The 21,690-nt window shown below is 53.7% G+C and overlaps 1 protein-coding gene across 1 annotated transcript; it reads left to right on the plus strand.

Annotated features, from left to right (window-relative positions):
* The first annotated feature begins 2,227 nt into the window (after window positions 1-2,227).
* LOC119703995 lies at window positions 2,228-15,045 on the plus strand. Its single transcript, XM_038144561.1, has 3 exons — window positions 2,228-3,057; window positions 3,158-4,206; window positions 14,526-15,045. Exons 2-3 carry the CDS (start codon window positions 3,729-3,731, stop codon window positions 14,699-14,701), a joined length of 654 nt encoding a protein of 217 aa, XP_038000489.1. The 5' UTR covers window positions 2,228-3,057; window positions 3,158-3,728; the 3' UTR covers window positions 14,702-15,045.
* Window positions 15,046-21,690: the final 6,645 nt, after the last annotated feature.

Genomic DNA, 21,690 nt, shown 5'->3' on the forward strand with positions numbered 1-21,690 from the left:
CTGGGCATTGCTGGTGATGTGTCAGAGTGGTTTTTTCAGCTCTGCATGGTCACAACCATTATCAAAGTCACGTCCCAGAAGTCAGTTGGATCCTGCCTTGGTGGAAATAAAACACCAGTGCTTTGACTGTAGCTTCACAAGAGGATAAGCCATAAAATAAAAATACTAAGGAAATAGCTGTAACAAACACTTGACATCCATCATGAGGGACAAGATCTGTCTTAACCCACTAAAACATTATTTGTTCTTTTTCCCAGGGGCCAAAACACCACTCTTCTGCATGAGATATATGTGTCATTAGATATGTGTGTATCCCTAAATTTAATTTGTCCAATTGCATTAGGACAAGCAGCTAATTCCGAAATTCATTTTGTTTCCATAATCAACCTCTCTGCCAAATGGCATTTGGGTGGAATTGTGGAGATTGTGATTTTTATTTAAAGTGATTTATTGAAATCATTAGCAATGTTCCCTAAGTGGAATCCATGGCGATCCTTTTAATCTTCCCCCCATCACAGTAAAATGCAAACATTTTTTTTTTAATAATAGAGAGATTGAAATATCAGGTTATTAAAATCCACACTTGTGTATCTCTCCATGCTCTCTCCCTCTGTAACGGGCAGGAAACCATAACTGTGGAAATAAAGGCTCCCTTTCAGACCGGAGATGCAGAGAGTGTATAATGAACAGTTAAGCATCTATTTAGTCACTTGGAATTGATAAGGGTGTTAATGAAAATGAAAGGAGCCAACTTTATTTCCGCTGCAGAGAAATACAAATGGTGGGGGAGTATTTTTTTTGGTATTGCCCTAAGCCCCTTTAATGGAGTCAGTGCCTGCAGCAGAACTCAGAGCTTCCCCGAGTGCTTTTCCAGCCTCTTCCCACAAGTACTCGATGGAAGTCTAGGAAACTGAGGGGGCTTGCCCTGTGTCCCACTGGAGCAAGGTCTGAGCTGTTGTCACCAACTGTCCCCAGGCACACAGAGAGCTGCGCTGTTGCCCTCAGCTCTGATTATCTCCCCAGGTACACACACCTTTGCAAACCGTTTGCCTCCAGTCACTCATCTCCATCCCCTCCTGGGAATAAAGGGGTACAACACGGTGGGAGCCTGCCCGGGACAGTCACAGCTGAAGCCAGGCACAGGGGTGGGTCAGCTGGACCAGATGCTCTCCTGTTCCCTCTGGTTGATGCACTGGTGCCATGGCAACTGCTAGCACCAAACTGCTGTGCTGAAAGGACAGATCTGGAGCAGCTTCGGTCCCCAATGACCAGTGGCCATGTCCTGGGGGTTGTTCTTTCCTCCTAAGAACCCCAGGCTTCTAGGGGGTTAGGCTAGGATGTGCCTCTGAGCAGAGCAAAGCCAGACTGCACTGTACCACTCCTGCACAGAGCCCAGAATTCACTTCACATTGAAAAGTTCTTATAAAAAAAAAATTGTTGCCATATTTTCCATCTTGGAAGGATAAAATCTGGTGCGGAAGGACTGAGAATCTGACAGAGGAGCCATTTGCCCTTAGCCCCTGACTCCTGCCCTGGCCCTGAAAGCACCTCTGCTGCTTCATGCTCTGGAGCCAGAGTAGCAGCTCCAGCTCTGGACATCAAGCTGCTGGGGCAGGGGGACATCAGGACCTATCCCATTGCAGGACATGTATCCATGTAGCTGCCCAGATATTCTTCTGTAACCAGTCACAGCTCTGTCACTTTTGAGAAGAAATTTTAGGATGTTGTTCAATGGTCCTGGGCACCAGAATTGACTGTGACATGGTCCATGCACATTCCAGGGAGGGCAGAAAAGCTTTTTCCTCCACATTTCCTTTGCTCCTGGGCTGGTACAATCTGTCCATCACCAACCCAAGCCCTGGTGATATTATTGTACCGGAGATGTTGTCATTTTATTCTACACTCTTCCAACTCCCAGGCAGCTGGCAGGATTGCTGCTGGCTGGTAACACACACACACACAAAGTTAATCTTTTATCTTTTGCTGTTATTTCTCAAAAGCTCCATTTGGCTGCTTTCAGGCTTATTGTGGTGATTTTCTTGCCCCCGTGACAGCTGTTTCTTACATGGGGAAGCAGCACCAAAAAAAAAAAAAAGGGGGGGGGGGGGGGGCTGTGATTTATTTTCACCTCCAAATATAGAAAGACAATTTCCCCCTCTCTAAGATTTCCTCTTCCTCCTCTTTAAATATGTCCCACTGCCTTTAAACCAAGTCAGCAACTCAGTGACTGCAGAGATCCCACCACTAAGGCGGATGAGATGTATTTGTAGGGAACATGAACCAGTTTAAGACCATTATCAAGGTGACCAAGGAGGCTGCCTCTTACCAGTTGGCACAGACAGCTTAGCAGGGAGGGGAGACGGTGAGGAAGCTCGGCCTCAAACCCTCCGTGCTTTCTGCAAACCAGCCATCCCTCCGATGCCCAAACTTTGCAGGGCGGCGGCTGCCGGGGAGGGAGCGGGGCTGTGGGGGGCATCACTCCTGCGGGATGCTGGCGGTGGGAGCGATGATGTCCTCCCCGCTCCCGGCAGCGCCCGCGATGTGATTCCTCCCTGCCGGCGGCTCCGCTCCCAGACAAAGGCTGAGCTCAGCGCCCGCGGGCGGCTGGACCTGGGCTACCCACGCGAGCGCTCCGGCTGCTCCCCACCTTCCCCTGCACCTCCCCGGCAGCATCCAGCAGACGGATCAAAGCTCATCTTTTGTCATCGAAAGGATTAACTCCCCGGGGAGCAGCGGCGGAGGCTGAGCCTACGCTCCCAGCACGCATCGCCTGCTTCCCCGCACGCTCAGGAGTTTTGGAGCCAAGCTCCCGGCAGCTAATCCCCCTCGCTGCCGGAGCCGGGGAGGCTGGGAAGAGCCGGCAGGTGAAGGGACAGGAGGGAAGAGAGCGGGGAGGAGTGTCACACGCGCACGCACAGGCGGGCAGCCCGCGCACGGCATCGGGCAGCGGCAGCGGATCGGCGGCTGCGTGCGGGCAGCTCCGCAGGGACCCGGCCCGGAATGAAACGAGCCGGAGCACCGGGCGAGAGGATCTGTTCGCTTGGAAAAGTCTTTAAGGTAAAACCCGAGACCGACCGCTTCTGGACTGAGCTGGGGAGCGGGTGCTGAGCTCTCTGCCGGCATGCTCGTTGTCTCTGACTTGGTTTTGTTTTTAAAGGAATCGATCGGGAGATGCCGGTAGGAGAAGTTGCTGAAAGCCAGGCTGGAATGGCCAGGAGCTGCGCGCCGCCGGCCCCGTCGCACACCGGAGCAGCTGAACTTTGTGGGGTCTGAGCATCTGCGTGCTCTGCGAACGCTCTGGCAGCGCTGACGGGAGAGCCGGCACCGCACCGCACACCTCGAGCCTGACCGAGCCCGGGGCAGAGCCAAGGGGGGATTTCTGTCTCTCCAAGGACCATCGCCTCTGAAAAAAAAATAAAAAATAAAAAGCTGGAGAAGGGCAATTTATCTTTCTTTTCCAGATGACTGAAAATATCGACAGGATCCCGTCTCTCCGGTTTTCATCGGTGAGTAGCATAAGGGACAGGCGGCTGAGGAACAAAAATGATATCGGTCAAAATCATTCCGACACCTACTTTTTCCTAAGGAACTTCATGCCTGTAAGGGTTTTCTGCGGGCATTTCCAGGAGTGAGACGAGGTACCACAGATGCATCCCCACCGGATCATGTAAGAATTTGCAAATGAGAAACGCACCCCATCCAGACCTTCTCTGCCCGCTTTGCAGTACATGGTTTGGTGTAAGCACAGCAATTCTCACCTCTTTCTCTCCCTTTTAAGTCTCTTGAGCTTGGAGACCTCTTTCCTCATTGCAATTATGATTATTTGCAACATCAGTGCCATCAAAGATTGGAGCACTTTCCTTTCCCAAATCCTCCCCAGCGTTAACAAGACTCTGAACTTGGTACAGCAAGTGGAAGCCACCACCAGCTCGGTGGTAAGTGTCCTCCAGGACCCCGAACAGGACAATTACCTGTCCAACAGCCAGTCCATGAACTCCAGCAACTTCACAGCTGGCCTGGACCACTTGTTCCAGTACTCATACTCGGACAATGACCAGCTCTACAAGGAGTACAAACCCCCTCCTCGAGACGCCATTCCTCTGCCCAAGGCTGTCCTCTACCTCCTCATGGCAGCCCTGGTGGTGGTGGCAGTGGCATACGCCATCGTCGGGCATCTCATCAAGGACCTCATTTACGACTTTGTAGGTGAGTGTGGGCTTCATCCGTTGTGTGCTTTGTGGCCAAAAAGAGCCTGGTGCCAAGGCTGGACGTGCTGCCTTGCATGTCTCCTTTGATTTGGGTGGGTTTTAGACCAAGCTTTGACCCTTTCACATTTTCAAGAGTGTTGGTTTATTTAATGTGCTGGGTTCTCCAAATTGAGTTCTGTGTTGACCGTCTTCCCCGAGAAAATCCTTAGGTTTAGCCCCCTTCCTCAAGGAGCAGATCTTGTGCCTGTGTGCGTGTGCATAAATGTGTGTGTGTGAGTCTGGGTTGCCAAATGACTGTAAAATCTCTTGGCCAGTTCCAACTGAGCTTGGATTAGAGGTCTCCAATACGAAAAGTTTCATGGCAACAGATATCTGAGCATAGGATAACAACCCACTAGTGCATAGTGAAAGAAAATCTGCCATATGAGCTTAACCCCTTATTAGACACCAGTGAGTCTACAAACTCCTAGGAAACCCAGCTCAGCAGTCTGGTTGCCTTAGAACAGCCATCACAGCCCCTGCAACAAATCCACGCAATGACAGCCCAAAGAGGGAACATTTTCATGAGATTTGCCCTCCTCCTCTTTTCATCCTGTTGCTGATCAATGCTGTCCCTCGCCATTGGGGCTGAAAGCACAAACACTGCTGGCTGCTGTAGTCAGGCAGAGGTGCTTGGCTGCTTGTGACAAGCCTTCAATGATACTCTTGCTCTTTGCCCCATAATTTGTAAGGCTGGTCATGCTGGGGAGTGCAAATGTGCCCAATTCCTATCTGAATCCCTGGTACTTTTGGCACCTACATCCTGACAGCCATCGTGTACTTTTGAGGGTCAGGGCATTGCTTCAGCATGCTGGTTACAGTTTTCCAGCTTGGATAGGGATCCAGAAGGGATCTCCAGAGGGATTTAAGCTCCTGGCTCCTGCAGATGCGCACAATCCCCAAAAGCTCTGGGAACAATGCCCTGCACAGGGAAACAAGGCTGAAATCCCTTTGCACAGCCTTGCTCTGAGCCTGACCCTCAATCAGGGTTGAAGCCCTGCAGGCTCCATCTCTGCAGGGACAGGGACATCACACTCATCTGGAACAAAATCCACGTGTTCATTCATGATTCCGCTTTATCTCCCTGCTCCTGGGACACAGGAGACACACAGCAGCCAAAACTCCAACCAGTGCCTGTGGGTTGGCAGCACCCCTGCCTTGCTGAGGGGAGGGCAAGCCAAGCCCTTTGGGCACAGGGTCATGACCAGGCAAGGGCCAGCAGATCCAGGACCCAGGGATTTGGAGGGCAGTTATTTGGGACAAGGAAGGTCAAACCTCCTGGCAGGGAGCAGTACTTGGGGTCTCACACGAGGCTGAGCCTAGGAAACAGCAAGGAGCTGCTGCTGAAGAGTTTTTCTTCACTCCAGACGGAAGGAAATGGATATATAGTCTTAAAGTGTTAAATTTAACACTTAATCAGCAGCTTGCTGGGGCTGTAACGTCACCTGCCTCTGCCACTCGCCTGATTTAGTGCTGCCTTCCCCACTAAGGTAGGCAGTGGGGACAGCACCTAAAAATATACCCACTCCTGCCCCGAGAAGGTCAAAGGACCAGGTCAGGCCAGGTTAGAAACTCCCCCGAGGCAGGGGCCAGTCCAGTCCCAGTGTCCCCAGACAGACACCCCTGCCCCCATTGCTGTGGCCCCTGCTGCAGGAGAGCACAGATGTGGGTGCGCAAACCACCCTTGGGTGGGTACTGCGAAGCAGGGCAATATCCACAGAAATGCCCTGTCCCTCCAGGCACAAAGGGGGGCTGCAGCTGCAGTCAGGGTGCACCTGGGCCCCAGGTGTGCTGCTTCCAACTCGGCACCAATGTTCCCTGGTGACCTTTAACTTGAGCCTCTGCGTGGGATGGGGTCAGCCCAGGGTGCCCCTTCTCTGGCAAAGCCCTTTGCAAAGGGACTGCCACTGCCTTTCACAGCACTACGGCCATCCCAGGGGCTGGACAAGCACAGGGACAGCACTGGGCTCTGCCCGCTTCCTGCCCCTTTGGAAGAAGCCTTTTCCTAGTTTAACACCCCTTGCTGAGGGCAAAGCATCCTCCCTGCCCCGGGGTGAGGTAATATCTCTCCAAGTTAGGGTCAGAAATCCATATGTGAGCTTCTTCCCTCTCCAGGCAGAGAGGAGAAGGCATTTCCCAAACTCCAGCAGTGCTGAAGGCTGCCTCCAGCTCATCCTAGTTAGCACTCCAGGCCCATCTTCCCACAGTTTTTACACTTAAAATGAGCCAGTCCTCGGAGGAGAGAGGATGAGACCATGTTTGTTAACTCTGCCAAGGAACAGCCTTTAAAGAGAAGGGGTTTAATTTGAATGAGTTTGCATAAAATTACTCTAGGGACTGGACAGAGAGAGCAAGGGACAGTAAATAAGAATCTGCTCTATTAGCTGCCTTAACACAATGCCTGGATTTATATACTCGGCAGCAGCTCCAGCCTCTGCTATCAGCGTTTCTGCACTAATCATGTTCAGAAATACACAGGGAGAGATGGAAATAAGATGCCAAAGGGCTGGAGCCTGTTTCAGGGAGATTAAAGTGGGAATAGTTAATCGCTGCTTTAAACAGTCACTTGGAGGCAGCGGGGATGATTATGACTCCTCAATAACAGCTTGTTGGACATGGCTTGGGAAAGTCAAAGCATCAGCCAGGCCCCTGCTCTCACAGGAGCAACGAGAAGCAGGTGCTGGGCTCAGTTTCGGATGGTGAAGGGGTTCTCGGGATGCTGCCAAGGTTTTCTCCCTGTGAAATCTGAGGGGGTATTTGAGATACCGACACCTCTCTTGCAGATGCTTCTTAAAAAATCAATTAGAGCTTGCCCAGGCATCCCCAGGGGGATGTGAACACTGCCGTGATGCCCAGCAGGCTGGGGAGGAGTGGAAAATGGGAGGCTGCATAGGAGACGGAGGAAATATGCCTTGTTGGAGAGTAGGAAGGCAGAGCACCTGGATACGGATAAGAGGGCTCTGAAAGAGCCCCTCTTCAGCTCTTCCTGGAGAGACCTGGCCAAGAAGAGCCCCAAACCCCTTCATTTCTCTCCAGTCCCTCCTGCTTGCTCTGAGCTGACCAAATCTCACGTTTGGCTTTCCCAAAACTCATCAGATGTCCCTGCTTGGGGTTGGACACGAGCCCCCCGAGGAGGGAGGGAGGGAGGCTCCTGCGTGAGCCCAGCTCAGACCCCACCAGCAGTTCAGGCAAATTGGGTCGAAGCGTTTGGAAAGCTGCTTAACTCTGAAGCGCTGGAGAGCTGCCAGAGCCGGCGCTGCGGCGAGGAGCGGGCTTGGCAAATGACAAGGCTGTCACCAACGTAGAGGCGCCTAATTACTGCAATCCTGGGAATCAGCCCGCCCGCCCTCCCTCCTCCGTGCCCAGCAGCTCGCTGAATATCGCTCCTGTTTAAAATTAAAAAAAAAAAAAAAAAAAAAAAAAAAAAGAGGAAAAGGGGGAAAAAATAAAAAGTTTGACTGGAAACAAAGCTGTCGCCATGGAGACCGCACGCGTGTGGTCGCCGGGAAAGGGGAAAGCATCTCGCTCCTGCACGGGAACCACACGGGAAGGCTCTGCTGCTCTGCGTGGGAGCAATGCCTTGCGGGGAGACCTTGCCTGCTGCCACCCGGTTCAGCCAAGGTCTCCTCCGGGCTGCTGATCTCCACAGGAGACCTTGGAGGAAACTTTTCCCTCGGGAATGGGCCCAAGGCAGATGCCCAGCTGGGCCGAGGCAGGGCAGGTTCATTGGCACTGCCAGGACTGCGCTGGTCGATGGCTTTGGGACTGCTCAAAACCCTACGCCATCCTTGGAGCAGGGTCTTTCTTTTCTTTGCCCTTTTGACCCACCAGCCATATTTTTGTTTTTCAGCCTTATCTCCAACCACCACATTTCAGGCTTCTTTAGGAAACGGTCTCCTTGAACAAAGAAACTGTGCGTGAACGTGGCATTGCTGAAAATAGCTGCTGGGTGATCCTGCAGGGACACGGGATCCACTTTTAATTGCTCCACACAGAACCACAGGGCTCGGAGGATAATTCAGCCCACGGCAGGGATTGCAGACAGCATCTTAGGTCCATCAGAGAGGACTTATACCTCTTTTTTTCAAGCTCTGTTTTGAGGATAATTCCTTTGCCTCCCAAAGTAGTGGGAAGAAATCACGTCAGGTTCCCTTCTGCTTTTCTATCTTGGTTCTAACCCACCTCTCACAGTGATCCCCTGCCTGTTTCCCGTCTGGTGCATGGGGGTGCATCAGGAGTTCCTGAGCTGCTGTTTAGGGAAGCAGTGGCTGCTGTAGAATAATTCACCACTCCCCCTCGCAGGCTGGGGCTGTTGGCTGGACAATGAGCCACAGTGGTCTGACCCTGCAAAAAGGGCCAACGCCAGGACAGCTGCATTTGAGGCCAAACCCTTGGAGCTCAGAGCTGGAGGAGAGGAATGGCTTCCAGCACACACTGACAGGCATTGACCAAGGCCTCAGGGATGCACCATCCCACAGCAGCCTTCCCATTCCTGCCACCATGTGGTCCAGGGATGGGCTGTGTCAGGTCCAGGGGCGAGGGCTGTGTTTGTCTGCTGCCCTGCAAGCACTGGTCTCCCTTGAGCTGAGACCGAGCAGGGCTCCTCACACTCTGGTCACCTTCTCTCTGCCTCTGGAAGATATGGATGGCAAATATCCACCCCCAGGACCATGCCTGCCTCCCACCTACCACGCCTGAGTCACCACCTCTCAGAGACCCGTTCTCTGGAGCTGCAATGCTGCCTGATGGATGGGACTGGGATCAAATGCAGGCGTGGTCCAGGGTTGCTCTGGTGCATGCAGAGAAGCTGTTTTTAAGAAAATTTCATAATTAATTGATTGCCTTTTCCATGTCACCCCTTTTCCCACGAGATGCTTCATGCTGGTGACAGCTCTGCAGAGGAGCAGTGTCCTTACCTGTCCATCAGCAAAGCAGAGTGCTCATGCTGTTTGGGGTCCAGGACAATTTTGACTCAGCCAGCACAGCAAAGCTGAGAAATTTCTGCAAAACAGGGAAGGAAGAACAAACCCCAACATCAAATTCATTTAGAAAAAAAGTGAATCTGAGGGGAAAAGGGGAGTTTCTAACAAATTACTGTTGTCAGGGGCAGACACAGATTTTCCATCAGAACAAACTGGGAGTTATCTGTTGATTTTGCTAATGAATAGGTAGAATCTGGCCAGCAAAAGAGACAGCTACAATGTCCAGCTGTGACTGCTGCACCATGTCAAAGACATGAGGGATACCCTTGAACTCGTGTCCATGGGGAATGCTCCGGCCAGAGCTGGCCCTGCCTTGCCGCAGAGCACAATGTGATTGCTGGGTCAGGACTTGTTCCAAAGAAAGAGGTGCTTCTGCTCCTGCTGATGGGAAAAGAGCTTTTTTAGCAGCTGCTTTCACACCCAGCTCCATTTAAAGCAAAACTAGAGCACGAGTTTGATTGTTCATCGAACATGTCGCCCCTTCCTTTCCTGTTTCCATCTCTACAGGGACTGTGAATGTCTCACTCACCAGGCTGCATTTAAATTTCAGCCCTTTCTCCCACCCCCTTCTGCTCTTCTGCCTGGGATGTCTCTTTTTCAGCAGCTGAAATGCCTCATAGTCATCCTACCCTGCCACCAATGAATGCAGGGGACCGGGCCACCCCCTCGGGGTGACACTGGGCACACAGCAACCCTGTGCCCCTCTGCACCCAGACACCAGGAGGCTGCTCCCTGCTGCCTGCACTGTCAGGGGTTTCTGGGCAGGGACCAGCCCTCATGCTGCTGGTACAAGAAGGGCACGCTGTGACATCTGGGCAACCCCAGGGTTTTTGTGTCCCCAAAAATACAGCATATCCCAGGGGTCCTGCTTCCAGGGGTGCTGTCAAAGACTGGGACAGAGCCAGGGAGGTGCAGGGGCATTTTGTGCCACATCATTCTGCTACTTGGGGATAACAATAATAACAGAGATGCTATTCCACAGCTCCTGATTTGCCCAGTCTGCTCTATCTCCTCTCTCCAGCTGCTTTGGATCAATCTCTCCATATCAATCTTGCCCCACCTCAGCACTTCCCACCTCTCCACTGGCCCTGCAGACCCCAGCAGGCACACTGAGCCTTGGCAGCACCTGACCAGCAGGAAGAGGTGTCTCTGGGTTAGATGCTGCTCCCCAGCCTGGCTAAGAAACTCACTTTGTTCCTCTCTTTTATCCAAGACATTCACATACACACCCATGAGCATGCCCTGGATTTTGCAGCATGTGTTACAAGCTCCTTCCAGTGGCTGGGTAGGGACAGGCAATGCTTATTCTTATCTCCAAAGTGTGACTGTCCTGGGTGTGGATGTGCCATTGCCCCAGGAGCACACTGTGTGATCCCTTCTCACCCCAGCTCTGCCTGTAGCTGTCCCAGATCCATTAGGTGTCGTTAGGTTCAGCCTAACTTTGCTCACCTTCTGGCTGGAGATTGTGTGAACCCATACGTGCACTTAGATCCAAAAGAGGATTTTGTTTTCCTCTGTGTGTCTATTTTTCGTGGTTCATGCATCCCCCCTGCCACCTGTAAGGGATGGAGAGACAAATACCTGACATGGTGCTGAGGGCTGCAGGTTCCTTTGGCCGGTCACCACCATCCCTGGGCTCCCAGCCCTTGGCCACCCCCCTTTATTGTAAAGGCAGGGCCACTGACAGGGGGGAGAGAATATGCACCTGACTCCATCTTATTAGAAGGTCAATTAATTACTTTATTATATTATATTAATTTATATTACATTAGATTTAAACTGAATTTGCTAAGCACTTAACTGCACAGCATTTTGTGACTGTCAGCTGACAGTCCTGACACACACACACATGGATTTAATTGGTTAATGAATTAAAATACTCATGCTAGAATTTAATTATTAATTTCTTTTAGGTAAACAATTTTTTACAATGCATTTCACTTGTCAACAACACAGGAGCAGTAAATGAGATAAGAAGTGTTTGTTCTTTCTCTGAGGTTTAGAGAATGATGTGAATTTCAGAAATATCTTTGGGAAGTTGTGCCTTATTTTTCTCTGTGAAGAGAAATGCAGCTACACTCCTTACCTGATTACACCCCTGTGCAGGGTTCATTAGCCAAGGCTTCCAGCCTGTGTTGGCCCATGACGTGAGGTTGTGCCTCCCATCCCCTGCAAAGTTCCTTCCGCATCAGGGCGAGGTTTAATCCCATTGACGCCAAAGATGTGCAGGTCTCCTCTCTCTTCTCCCTCATCCCTCCCCAGACATGCCACGGGTGACCCCGGGAGACCTTGGCTCCTCACCCTCAAGCTGAGAGGAGCGAGAAGGAGAAGCTGGGGAGGATGGAGCCTGGCTGGGACGGAGCTGGCGGTGCCTGGAAGGGGACATGAGGGCGCTGACATTTTTATGGTTGTTTCTCCAGGGTCCTGCTGGCAGGAGATCCTCTGCCAGCTCCACGGGGCCTCGCTCCCCTCTTCCACACATGGCAACACGCTGAAGTTACAGGCCATAAATGGCCACAAATAACATGTAATTGTGTAATTACTTCACTCCTTACTTACACAGTCAAATCATAAAGGCATCGCAGTAAATACCCTCTAATGACAGCCTAATTACATCTTCCTGCAGATTACTGGGTAATTAGATCCAGCAGGCTCCAGAAATAATTCCCAGGGAAGCAGTGGTTCGGATTAGCACGCACAATCCAGCCTGCTCTCACCCAGGAGCTGGACTGTGGCAGCCCCGCACAGCCACCTTCCTCGGGCAGCCACATCCCCTTTGGTGACAACGCACTGTGACACTTCTCCCGCGCAAATGGATTTTGTTGGTGCCCTTGGTGCTCTCCCAACACACCCATCCCCTGCATTTCTCTGCCTTTACCACAGTGCCTCATCCAGCTCTTGCTTCTTCTTCTGCCCACAAATGTCACCAGGGGTTCATCATCTGGCCACCAGATGCCACTTACCCCTGCTCACCGGCATGCAACGCTCTTTGCTTCTCGCTGCACATAGCAATCCTTATCCAGTGGCTCCCGGGATATTTGAGGACCCATCACCCCTTTTTCTACAGATTATTCCCCTTCCTCCCTGCTGCTCCGCTGGAGTTTTACGGCTGACGTCAAGGAAAGCAAGCTGAGAACTTTAATAGTATTTGTAGGAGGCAATCTTGTTACTGCCTTCGGCTTCTCCTCACGGCAGGCAAGCAGCTGTGTGGGGGCTGCAGGAGCCTGCAAGGTCTCGGGGGCAGGAGGCTCTGTCTGGGATGGACCAGATCACAAAGCAGGTGGTGGAGTGTTTGGCCTTTAGTCTAAACCCAGTAAAGCCAAGCAAAATCAAAGCTATAAAGGAAAAAAGCCCTAAATGAGCCTTCTGGGCTTGGCTGATTTTCCTTGGGGAAGGGTTGTGAAGGAGCCCAGCCTCAGGTGGGTTATGCAAGTGAAAGCTAAATGTCCTGGCTGGGACTCAGGGTACACACAGGGCTCCCCAAAAACCTTTGGACCACTTCTTTGCTGAGTTTCCCAATCCCTCTTGCCAGCACTGTGGTGGCTGAGGGAGCTGTGGTTGTTCTTCTCCTGCCTTTCCTGTTGGACAGCCAGCAAACCCTGCTAGCACAGTGATGAAGGTGAAGAAAATAGGAAAACCAAGGAAAAACTGTCACTCTCTGGACATGTTGCCTGTGCCCAGGGTGGTGGAGCTCTACCCTCCTTGGAGACAGCCCCCCTCCTCCAGCCAGCCCATGCTGGCAGTGGGGCACAACCCCCTCCACTCCCTGTCCAATTCCCCTGGCAGGGTGGTCACCTACCCTGGCTCCAGAGCATGAGCATCATCCTGAAAGTCATGTTCTGCTCTCTTGGGGATGCTGTGGCCAAATGGCTTCAGGCTGGGGAAAAAATTCAAATATTGCATTGCAAAAACAACAAAATGTTTGGCTTTTCTTAAAAGAAAAAAAAAAATAGAGAAGCTTTGTGTCTCTCAAAAAAAGCCCAAAATTTGACTTACAGTGCACACACTGAGCACAGGGAGGCCCACAAGTCATTCCTGTCTCTCTGCTCACACCTGAAGAAATGTCTGGCCACCACTGGTGAACTGAGAAATGAGATCTTCCATTCACTTCACACCTGGCATCCCACCCTGACATTTGCCATTATTCAATCCTAGTTTTGCTGCAAAACTTTCTTCCACAGCCCATGAGAAAGAGATCATCTCACTGGGATGGCATTTCTGTGCCCCTGCTCCTCGAGGAAGCCTGTGTCCTCTACTGAAGAGTCATAACTGGAATGTCCTGTGGGGACAGAAAAGACCCCACACCACAAAGGAGATAAATTGTATTCTGTGAGGTCCAGTGGCAAATAAGCAGAGTTCCCCAGGAGCAACAAAACCAGGCTGGTCCTTTTGTCTGCCTCCTGGTAGCCACCTCTGCTTTATTTTGGTAGCAGAGCTAAAGCAGAGGAGTGCTGGTGCTCCACTGCCCACAGCCACAATTTCTTGGGGCTGCTCTCCCCTCGCCTGGGTTTACCCACCTTTGGTATCCTCATTGCTGGTGCCTCCCATCTCAGTGGACTATGGCCTCTCACTGCCCAAAGAGCCAAATGTTTTAAAAGATAGCTGTTTGGGAAGCAGCAACGCCTGCTTTCCCTCAGCTGCCATCCCTTGTGCTGCAGGGGCTGTTTCAGTCACACCGGCATCCAGCAGTGACTCTGTATTTTGGAGGGGCATCAGTCACCCCCAGGGTCGTGGCAGTGCCTGGATCAGCTCAGAGCCAGGTCCTGGTGCTCTGGTGACCAGCAAGAAGCACAGCCCCAAAACTGCCATGGAGGGTTTGAGGCCCTGGCATGGCTGTAATATACTCTCAAGGCAGAAAAGCCATGTCCCAGCCAAGTCTCCAGCCCCATTTGGATGACACATAGTTATTTAATCACTTACGCTGTCTGACAGCAAAATCCCACTTTAGGAAATAGATTGCTAGAGACCCCAGATGCACACTTCACTTTGGAGGCACTTCACTCTCATTTTTGGGATTAACAGGGTGATTTTATCTGCCTAAGCCGGGAGGGCTTCCAGAAACCAGCAGCCTGAAAACCAGCCCAGAGCTGGGAAGAGCAGAGATCCCAGCACCAGGGGAGTGGAGGGAGCTGAAGGGGCAGGGGTGGGCAAGGGACACTCCTGGAGGGGGAAGCACCAGAGCTAGAGGTAGGGTGTAGCTGGAGAGAGAAATTTTCAAGCCATTTCAGAGCCTTCAGGTCTGGGCAAACAGCTGGAGGTAACCAGGGGCTTGTTTTTGTGCTTTTCCCTCCTCCAGAGTGGATCTTTGGCCCCAACCCGGATGACAACAGCAACAAGAGCGACATCAACTGCATCAGCAACAGCGTCAACGAGATGAGCGAGATGCCCGAGGCGCCGCGGCACCGGGAGAGGCAGTCCCAGGATGTGGTCATCGCCATCAGCGAGACTTGCCACTTGCCACAGCAGACGTGACCGGTGCCACGTCCGAGCCAGGCGGGATGGAGCAGCGGGATGGAGAGGAGGGATGGAGCAGAAGGATGGAGCAGTGAAACAGCGCAGCAGCCGCCTCGCAGGGCCGGCCAGGGAGAGGAAGGGACGGGCAGAGCCGGCACCGTGGAGCAAAGCCCTTCTCCCCCTGGTTTTACCAGCCTCTAAGGACCTTGTGGGGGTGGGTGGCATCACCCCTTCTCCCAGGCTTGTCAGCCCTGTCCTGACGTCCGCCCTTGGGTTTGTGACCCCCTCTTTGTTCCCTGTGAATAGCAAAAAAGAAAAGGCAAATGCAAAATACACCCACCAGACAAAGCTTGCAAGAGAAATGAGCTGCAGAGAGGCCGGGCGGTCCTTTGGCGTGTGGCTGTCCAGTGGCATGGGAATGGGGTGGGGAGAAGGGCAAGGGAGACAAGGAGGCTGCAGAGAAATGTGGCTGTCTGCATTTCTGGGGACAGGCCCAGGGCACAGCAGGGAGCTGGGAGCTGCAGAAAGGTCAGTAGGGGCCAAATCCCCCAGTACATTGGTGATCTGCCTGGGCCATCACTCCTGCCCGTAGTTTTGCAGCTCCAGCTCGCAGCCCTTTTCAGCAGGTGTGTCCTGTGGCTCTGGGACAGCAGGGTGACAGCCCAAGCTTCCCAGGGAGCCTTATTCCTCTAGGCCTGTAGCAAGCCAGGGCCATCACATTCCCTCCACTGCATCTATGCTTGAACCCAGCATCCCCTGACAGGGAGCAGCCCTGTTGGGACCAGGTACAATCCCTTTTTCTGAGGAATGTTGCTGGAGAGGAGGACAGGGACCCATCTGCATGAAATCCAAACTCTTCATGGGGGAAAATAGCCCTTGTATGTCTGCATCCTTCAGACTCATCCCAGTGTGACCTCCTCCTACATCACCCCCAGACTTCCTGCCGCCCCAAGGGGTGCTGGCTCTGTACTGGGGTCAGCCCCACGTGCATTGATGGAGCAGGGACACCTCCCTCTTCTCCCTGGGCACCTTCCTCTTCCCAGCCAGAGCACCGCCAACCAAAGCTGCCCTTCTCTGTGCCCAAAGACATCACTTCCCTTTTGTAACTCCAGGCAGATCCCTGCTCCTCGCTGTTTAAGGGGCTCAGGGAAAGCCAGCAACAGCAAATGTGTGGGGCAAGCTACAAAACCATGTGGGAAAAGGAGCATCCCGATGGCTTCATGGCTGTTTTAAGATCAGCTCTTTAAAACCTCAATGCAGGTTTTAAACCAGATCCATAATTTCTTTGTGTAGCAGAGTGGAGGCACTGGGACCAAGTTCATTCCTCGTGCCTCTCCTTTATGAAGATCCCTTTACTCTCCACATCTTCCCTGAACTTAAAAGAAAGGTTATGCTGATGTGACACTGAGCCAGTCCTGAGAAAAGGCCGTGGTCCAGACTTGTGCCTCTGCAGTCAGGGAGACAAGTCCTGCCTTTCCCCAGCCTGCAGTACCCAGCACACCACAAATAGCAGGGCCAGAACAGCATTTTCCCCCTCTGAAAGTGGTTCAGGAAAATGGATGTGGTTTCAAACTCCTGCTCCAAGGGCTTTAATGAGAGCCAATACCAGCAGTCTCACACTGGGGCTTTGTGGGCTTTTCAGCAAGCAAGGGCGAGGGCAGTACCTCGGACCTCCCCCCGTAATTAACCATTTCCAATCAGACAGGGATCTGCCACCATCATTTTTCTCCGTTTTTTTTGAATCCTGGGTTTGTAGCATGGCTGCTCTGGGTTTGAATCCTGGGTTTGAAGCCTGGCACCTGCCAGGCTTCCCCTGCGCTGCTGGGGCTGCGAGGGGAGCTGGACAGGGATGGAGAGCTGGACATGCTGGGGCATGATCCCCTGTGACTGTCAACCCCTGGGGACAGCCCCTTGCAGCAGCAGAGCTGGCTGTGCGCTGGGGAAACCGGGAAGCTCCAGAAGTACAGGGAGGGGCTGGTTCGCTTGCTCCCCTGCTCTCTCAGCATCAGCAGGCTGGACATCGGGGTCACCCAGGTGCCTCTGGCCACCGCCCGGAGGGACAGTGACACACTGTCTCACTGTGGCGCCGCTCAGCATGGGGACATGCCACTCCCTGGGCACAACCGGTGCCCCCCGGCTGCAGCATCAGCCCAGGGACTCCTCTGCACTGCAGCCCCATCGCCCATCAGCTGCTGGGAACAAGGTGCAGGCTTCCCTCAGCATGGAGGCAGCCCTCTCCATTCCAGCCGGGCTCCCGCTCCCTTCCTGAGACCTTTGGGGTCCCACAAGGCGGGGTTTGACCCCAGGAGATGCTCCTGCGCCAAGCAGCGACTCGCAGCCAGGGCTGGCGCGGCTGTCGCCCGCCCGAGGCCACTGTCCCCGAGCAGGAGCAGAAGGAAGGAGCCCAGCTCCCTCCTGTGGCCGCCGGAGCCGGGGCCCGCCCGGGGAGGGCTGGAGAGGGCAGCCTGAGCCCCTCCGCTCAGCCTCTCTGAAATCCCTCATTTGCAGGGGTTCCAGGGGGATCCTGGGGCTGTGTCCACCTCCAGGACTGACCAAGCGCTGGGTGATGTCGCGGCAGCGTCTGCAGTGAGGGGAAACACCAGCCGCGTCCCTGAGCTGCGGGGTCACACCTGGGCCACACCAGGAGCCAGGGCTGGCACCAGAGCTCGGCAGGACCCCGGGGCTGCTTTTGGAACTGACCCCACTGGAACCTGCCACGAACGGGGGAATGCCACAGAGGACAGCTGTTCCCCACACCACCTTCCTCACATCCCCCCATCCCTGCATCACTGCCACCGTCTGGCACCTGCCTTCCCCCTGCTTTGTCCCCAAACATGTCACCAGACCCACACTACAGCTGAGCTCTGAGGCTGACTGTGAGCCTGTCAGAGTCCCAGGACCACGGAGCCTTTTTGCCTCCAGACGCTGGAAGGGAGACAGAGCATGGCTTTGGGCTGCAGCAACCCCCGTCCCTCCAATAGTTCAGTGTACTTCTGTCCAGACATGCACCCATGCAGCTGACTGCATTTTGGAGGACATCAGCAGTACCCTCAGAGTACCTTTGAAGAGGGGTGGCAGGACAGGACCAGGCAGATGAGTGAGGAGTGTTCTCCACGATTTTTTGGGGGGCATGCAAATGGTACAGCATCCTCGTGTGCTCCTCTCACCCACCAGGACCCCCTCTCCAGGCTCAGCTGTCCTCCTCAGCCCTCTCCTTGCCCCCCACAACCTCTGAGCAGGGGACAAGTTTCTGGTGATCCAACAGCAGGGACTCAGGAAGAGCATGGAGGGGCTTCTTTGCCCAGGGGAGGATTTTTGGGGATGCTGAGGAGGAGGGGGTCTCACGAGTGTGCCAGGCTATTCTGGCTGCTCCCATCCCTGCACCTCTTTAGTGCAGGAGGCTGCTCTTTAATTCCCTCCTTCCTCCCCTAAGCGCCTTAGGGAGCAGAGAGGAGAGATGCTGGTGCTTTTTATAGCAGCCATAATCTCTGCTGCTGCTCACACTGCCTGCACCTCCTGCCCCAAGACACAGGGCTGAGCCTCCAAAACGGGGGCTGCTGCCCAAAAACTACCTCAAAACCCTTTGGCTGCCAGCATTGCCCCTCTCCCAGGGCACGGACCCCAGCTGGAGTGGGTTCTGCACTCAAGACCCCTTTTCAGGAGGGGTGGGACAGCCACAGGTGCTGCACTCTGACAAGGAGGGACAGGCAGACACATGCAGAGACACATGGTAGAGCACCAGAACAACTGCCTGGTCTCCTTGCTCTCCTCCAAGACTCGTGGAACAGGAACCAACCCCACAGCACAGCCACAAGTCCTCAGGCACAAGAGGAGACTGGGGGTTTCTTTCCTTTCTATCTCCCCCAACTTTCCAAAAGGGAAGCTGAGGCAGGGAGGGAGCAGGGTTAACCCTAACCCTGGCCCTTCAGCCCAGGAGCAGAGTCCTTCACAGGGCAGCTGATGAGCTTTAAAGGTAGATGAAGCCTTTCCTTGGATGTGGAACCCCCAGGATGTGAGCTTCAGCATTTTGTCAGGATCATTTTGGTGTTGGGCTGCCTGGTTTCCCTCACCCAGCCTGTGCCTGTCAAGCCACAGATGGTATTTGAGCCATCCAGGGCATGAAGGGACTGAGGAAAAGGGATTTGAAGTGGGGCAGTGGAAGGTTTGGTGTGGGGCAGGAGCAGGCTCTGGGAGAGGCATATTTCACCTCCTCTCCCTGTCCTGGTGGTCAGTGCTATCCTTCTACCCAGCCCCAGTCCCTGTGACCACCCCAGGACCACAGCCACTGAGGGAGAGCAGGAGAACTACAGCTGCTTTGTTCCCATTGCCATTTCTCTCTCCAGCAGCTCCGCTTTTACTTCTCTCCAGCCAAAAGTCCCCCTGACTTTGCAGCATGCCAGGAGGAACCCCACACAGCTCTTGACCTTTCACTGTTTCTGTTCTACTGCCCAGGCTTGGGCAGATGAAATTTTCTGTCCACCCACCCCAGCTCGGAGGGGCTCAGGAGAGGGCAGCCTGGCAAATCCTGTCTGAAACCACTTTGTCCTGCTGGAGGTCTGGCCCCTGTCTCCCACAGTTTCTTTGCAACACATTTGCTGTAATTTTCCCTTTAAACACCCCACAAGGGAAAAAAAAAAAAAAAAAACAAAAAACAACTCGAGGGGGGGCAGGGGGTGGGCATGGTTCTTCTAGGTCAGGCTGAGCTAAGACAGGGAAAGGAGATTAATTTCTCAGCAGAGCAATTCGGATTTTTCTGCTGCTCCCTGCTGGGCTGGGGACCAAGGCAGAGCTGGTGGCAGGAGCACACTCATCCCCTGGGCACACATGTGCTTTGGTTGTCACCCCTGGGGTGGCACTGAGCAGGACGTCCCCAGATCCATGTCCTCCGTAGGAGGTGTAGTGGGATTCTCACCCAGCAATGGGTGATGGAAGTGGGAAGAAGATGGCATATCAGGGATGCTGATGGGCCAGGGGTGTGCCCAGCACCCAGCGAGGAGGAAGGGGACAGCTGTGCCTCCAGCTGGGCTGGAACAGGCAGGGAATGAAGTCCTGAGCCTGTCCTTGTCACCCACCCATGCCCACACACCCACGAGGCCCTGAGCAGTCACACTTGTTTTTCACTCCTAATGAGTGCTGGGAAGTTCTAAAGCCAGCGGATTATTCTCCAAAGCAAAGGCCTGGCCTGCTGCCAGCCCCTGGCCGGGAACAAACAGCCTGGGGAGGCATTTCCCAAAGGCTCAGCTCGTTCCTGGTTCACACTCTGACTTTGTACCCCGTTCAGCAGCCTCACGCTCACTGAGCTGCAGACACCAGGAATTTCAGGAGGGGGTTCCCAAAGGTGGAGAGGAGGCAGGAGGTTACCAGGAGACCCCACTTGGTCTCTGAGCTTTCCTGGGCAGAGCATCCCCTGTCCAGTGTGGCTTCTCCAGGGGGTTGTAGAGGTTCAGCAGAAGACAGGCACAGGGAGGAGGATGTCTCTTGTTCTCCTCTTTGCACAAAACCTGTAGAAGGTTCTTTGGAGACCTGTGAACCTGGGGCAGTGGGAAGGAAAAGCTGGAAGCTAGCTGGAAACTCAGGACACAAGAATCCTACACTGGGCTGATTTAACCCAGCACTGGGGGTTCCTGGGCACTGTGGGGTGCTGCCTGGAGGAGAGCTGGCTGATGGGGCCAGCCTGGGTACCATGCCCCAAAGGAGCGGACTGAATTCAATTGTCCTAAAATGGAGGCAGCTTTGGCATCATGGAGCTCTTCCTGGGGATCTGAGGATCACCACTTTGCTGCAACCAGCACCAACACTTCAGCCTTGCCTGGGACACCATCAGAACATCCCCACTGCCAAAACAGGGCAGGCTGAGAGCAGGGCTTGGGGGCTACACTTAGCCTTTACTGTCCCATTTGTTGCCTCTCCTGCCCCACACTGTCTGCAATGGGTCAGGCAGCAGAAAACCAGAGCTCTGCTCACAGCGCTGCTCCCCAGAAAGGGTTACAGATAACCACCCCAGGAGGGTGGGGGCACTGTGTTCCAGCCCCACAGGCTGTGCTTGCACCCACACACCCCCTGCACCCACCCCCAGGGTCACCCCTCAGTGATGCTCCCCGTGCCAGCGAGCCCACAGGGTGGTGCAGGGCCACAGAGCCACCAGACCAAAGGCCACCGAGTCCAGCCACCTCCCTTCCGACCATGGGGACCATGCTCTCGTTCCCCTGAGAAAAGGATATTTTCATGCTTCCTCCCCACAGGAACTAACAGAAATCGTTTAAATGGCTGCATTGCTCTGGGGACAGGCCCTTTCGGAGCTGAGCCGCACGCAGGCAAGGGAAAGCCCAGGGGACATTTTAATAACAAGCAAGGAGAGCTATTGAAGTGTTTTACTGCCTCGTTAAGGCACTCTAATCTCTGTGTATATCTGGAAAAAAAAAATTGGCTGGCTGGTGTTTTTGTTGTAACAGAGGTGGGTGTTTTCTGGCACGGCTGGGATCCCGCCTGCTTTATCTGCTTGTTTTCTTACCTGATACCGGCACTGAACAGCCCAAGAGCAGCTCAAGGGCAGCAGCAGGCAGGGTCATGGCCAGGCAGGCCAGGAGGAAGGCTGTGGATCCGTGCTGTGCGCTGTTTCCCTGCCGTAGGTGCTCTGCACCCCATTGCTGCACCCACCTTTCAGCCAGATGCAGGTCCCCGCTGGCTCTGCACCTGCCTGGGATCCCTCATCCAGAGACAGAGCAGGGAGACAACCACGAGGTCCCATCCACCCCTCCAGCTCCAAGGGCTGGGATTTGAGGGATACACAGATTGTGTGACTATTGGGGTAAGCCAGGCTGAAGAGTCCATGGCCAGGGAAGCCCCAGCAAAAGCTCTTCTGCAGCAATACAGGGTTATCCAGCTGCCGAGGTCTGGGTCTGTAAGAACAGGCTGGGCATTTTATGTCTAAGGTATTCTTCATGATTCTATCTTTTACCTCAGCCCAGCAGAAACTGGGGAAATCCTGCTGAGTCCTGCTGGCTCCA

Source organism: Motacilla alba, chromosome 8 (genome assembly GCF_015832195.1).
Source record: "Motacilla alba alba isolate MOTALB_02 chromosome 8, Motacilla_alba_V1.0_pri, whole genome shotgun sequence".
NCBI lineage: Eukaryota > Metazoa > Chordata > Aves > Passeriformes > Motacillidae > Motacilla > Motacilla alba.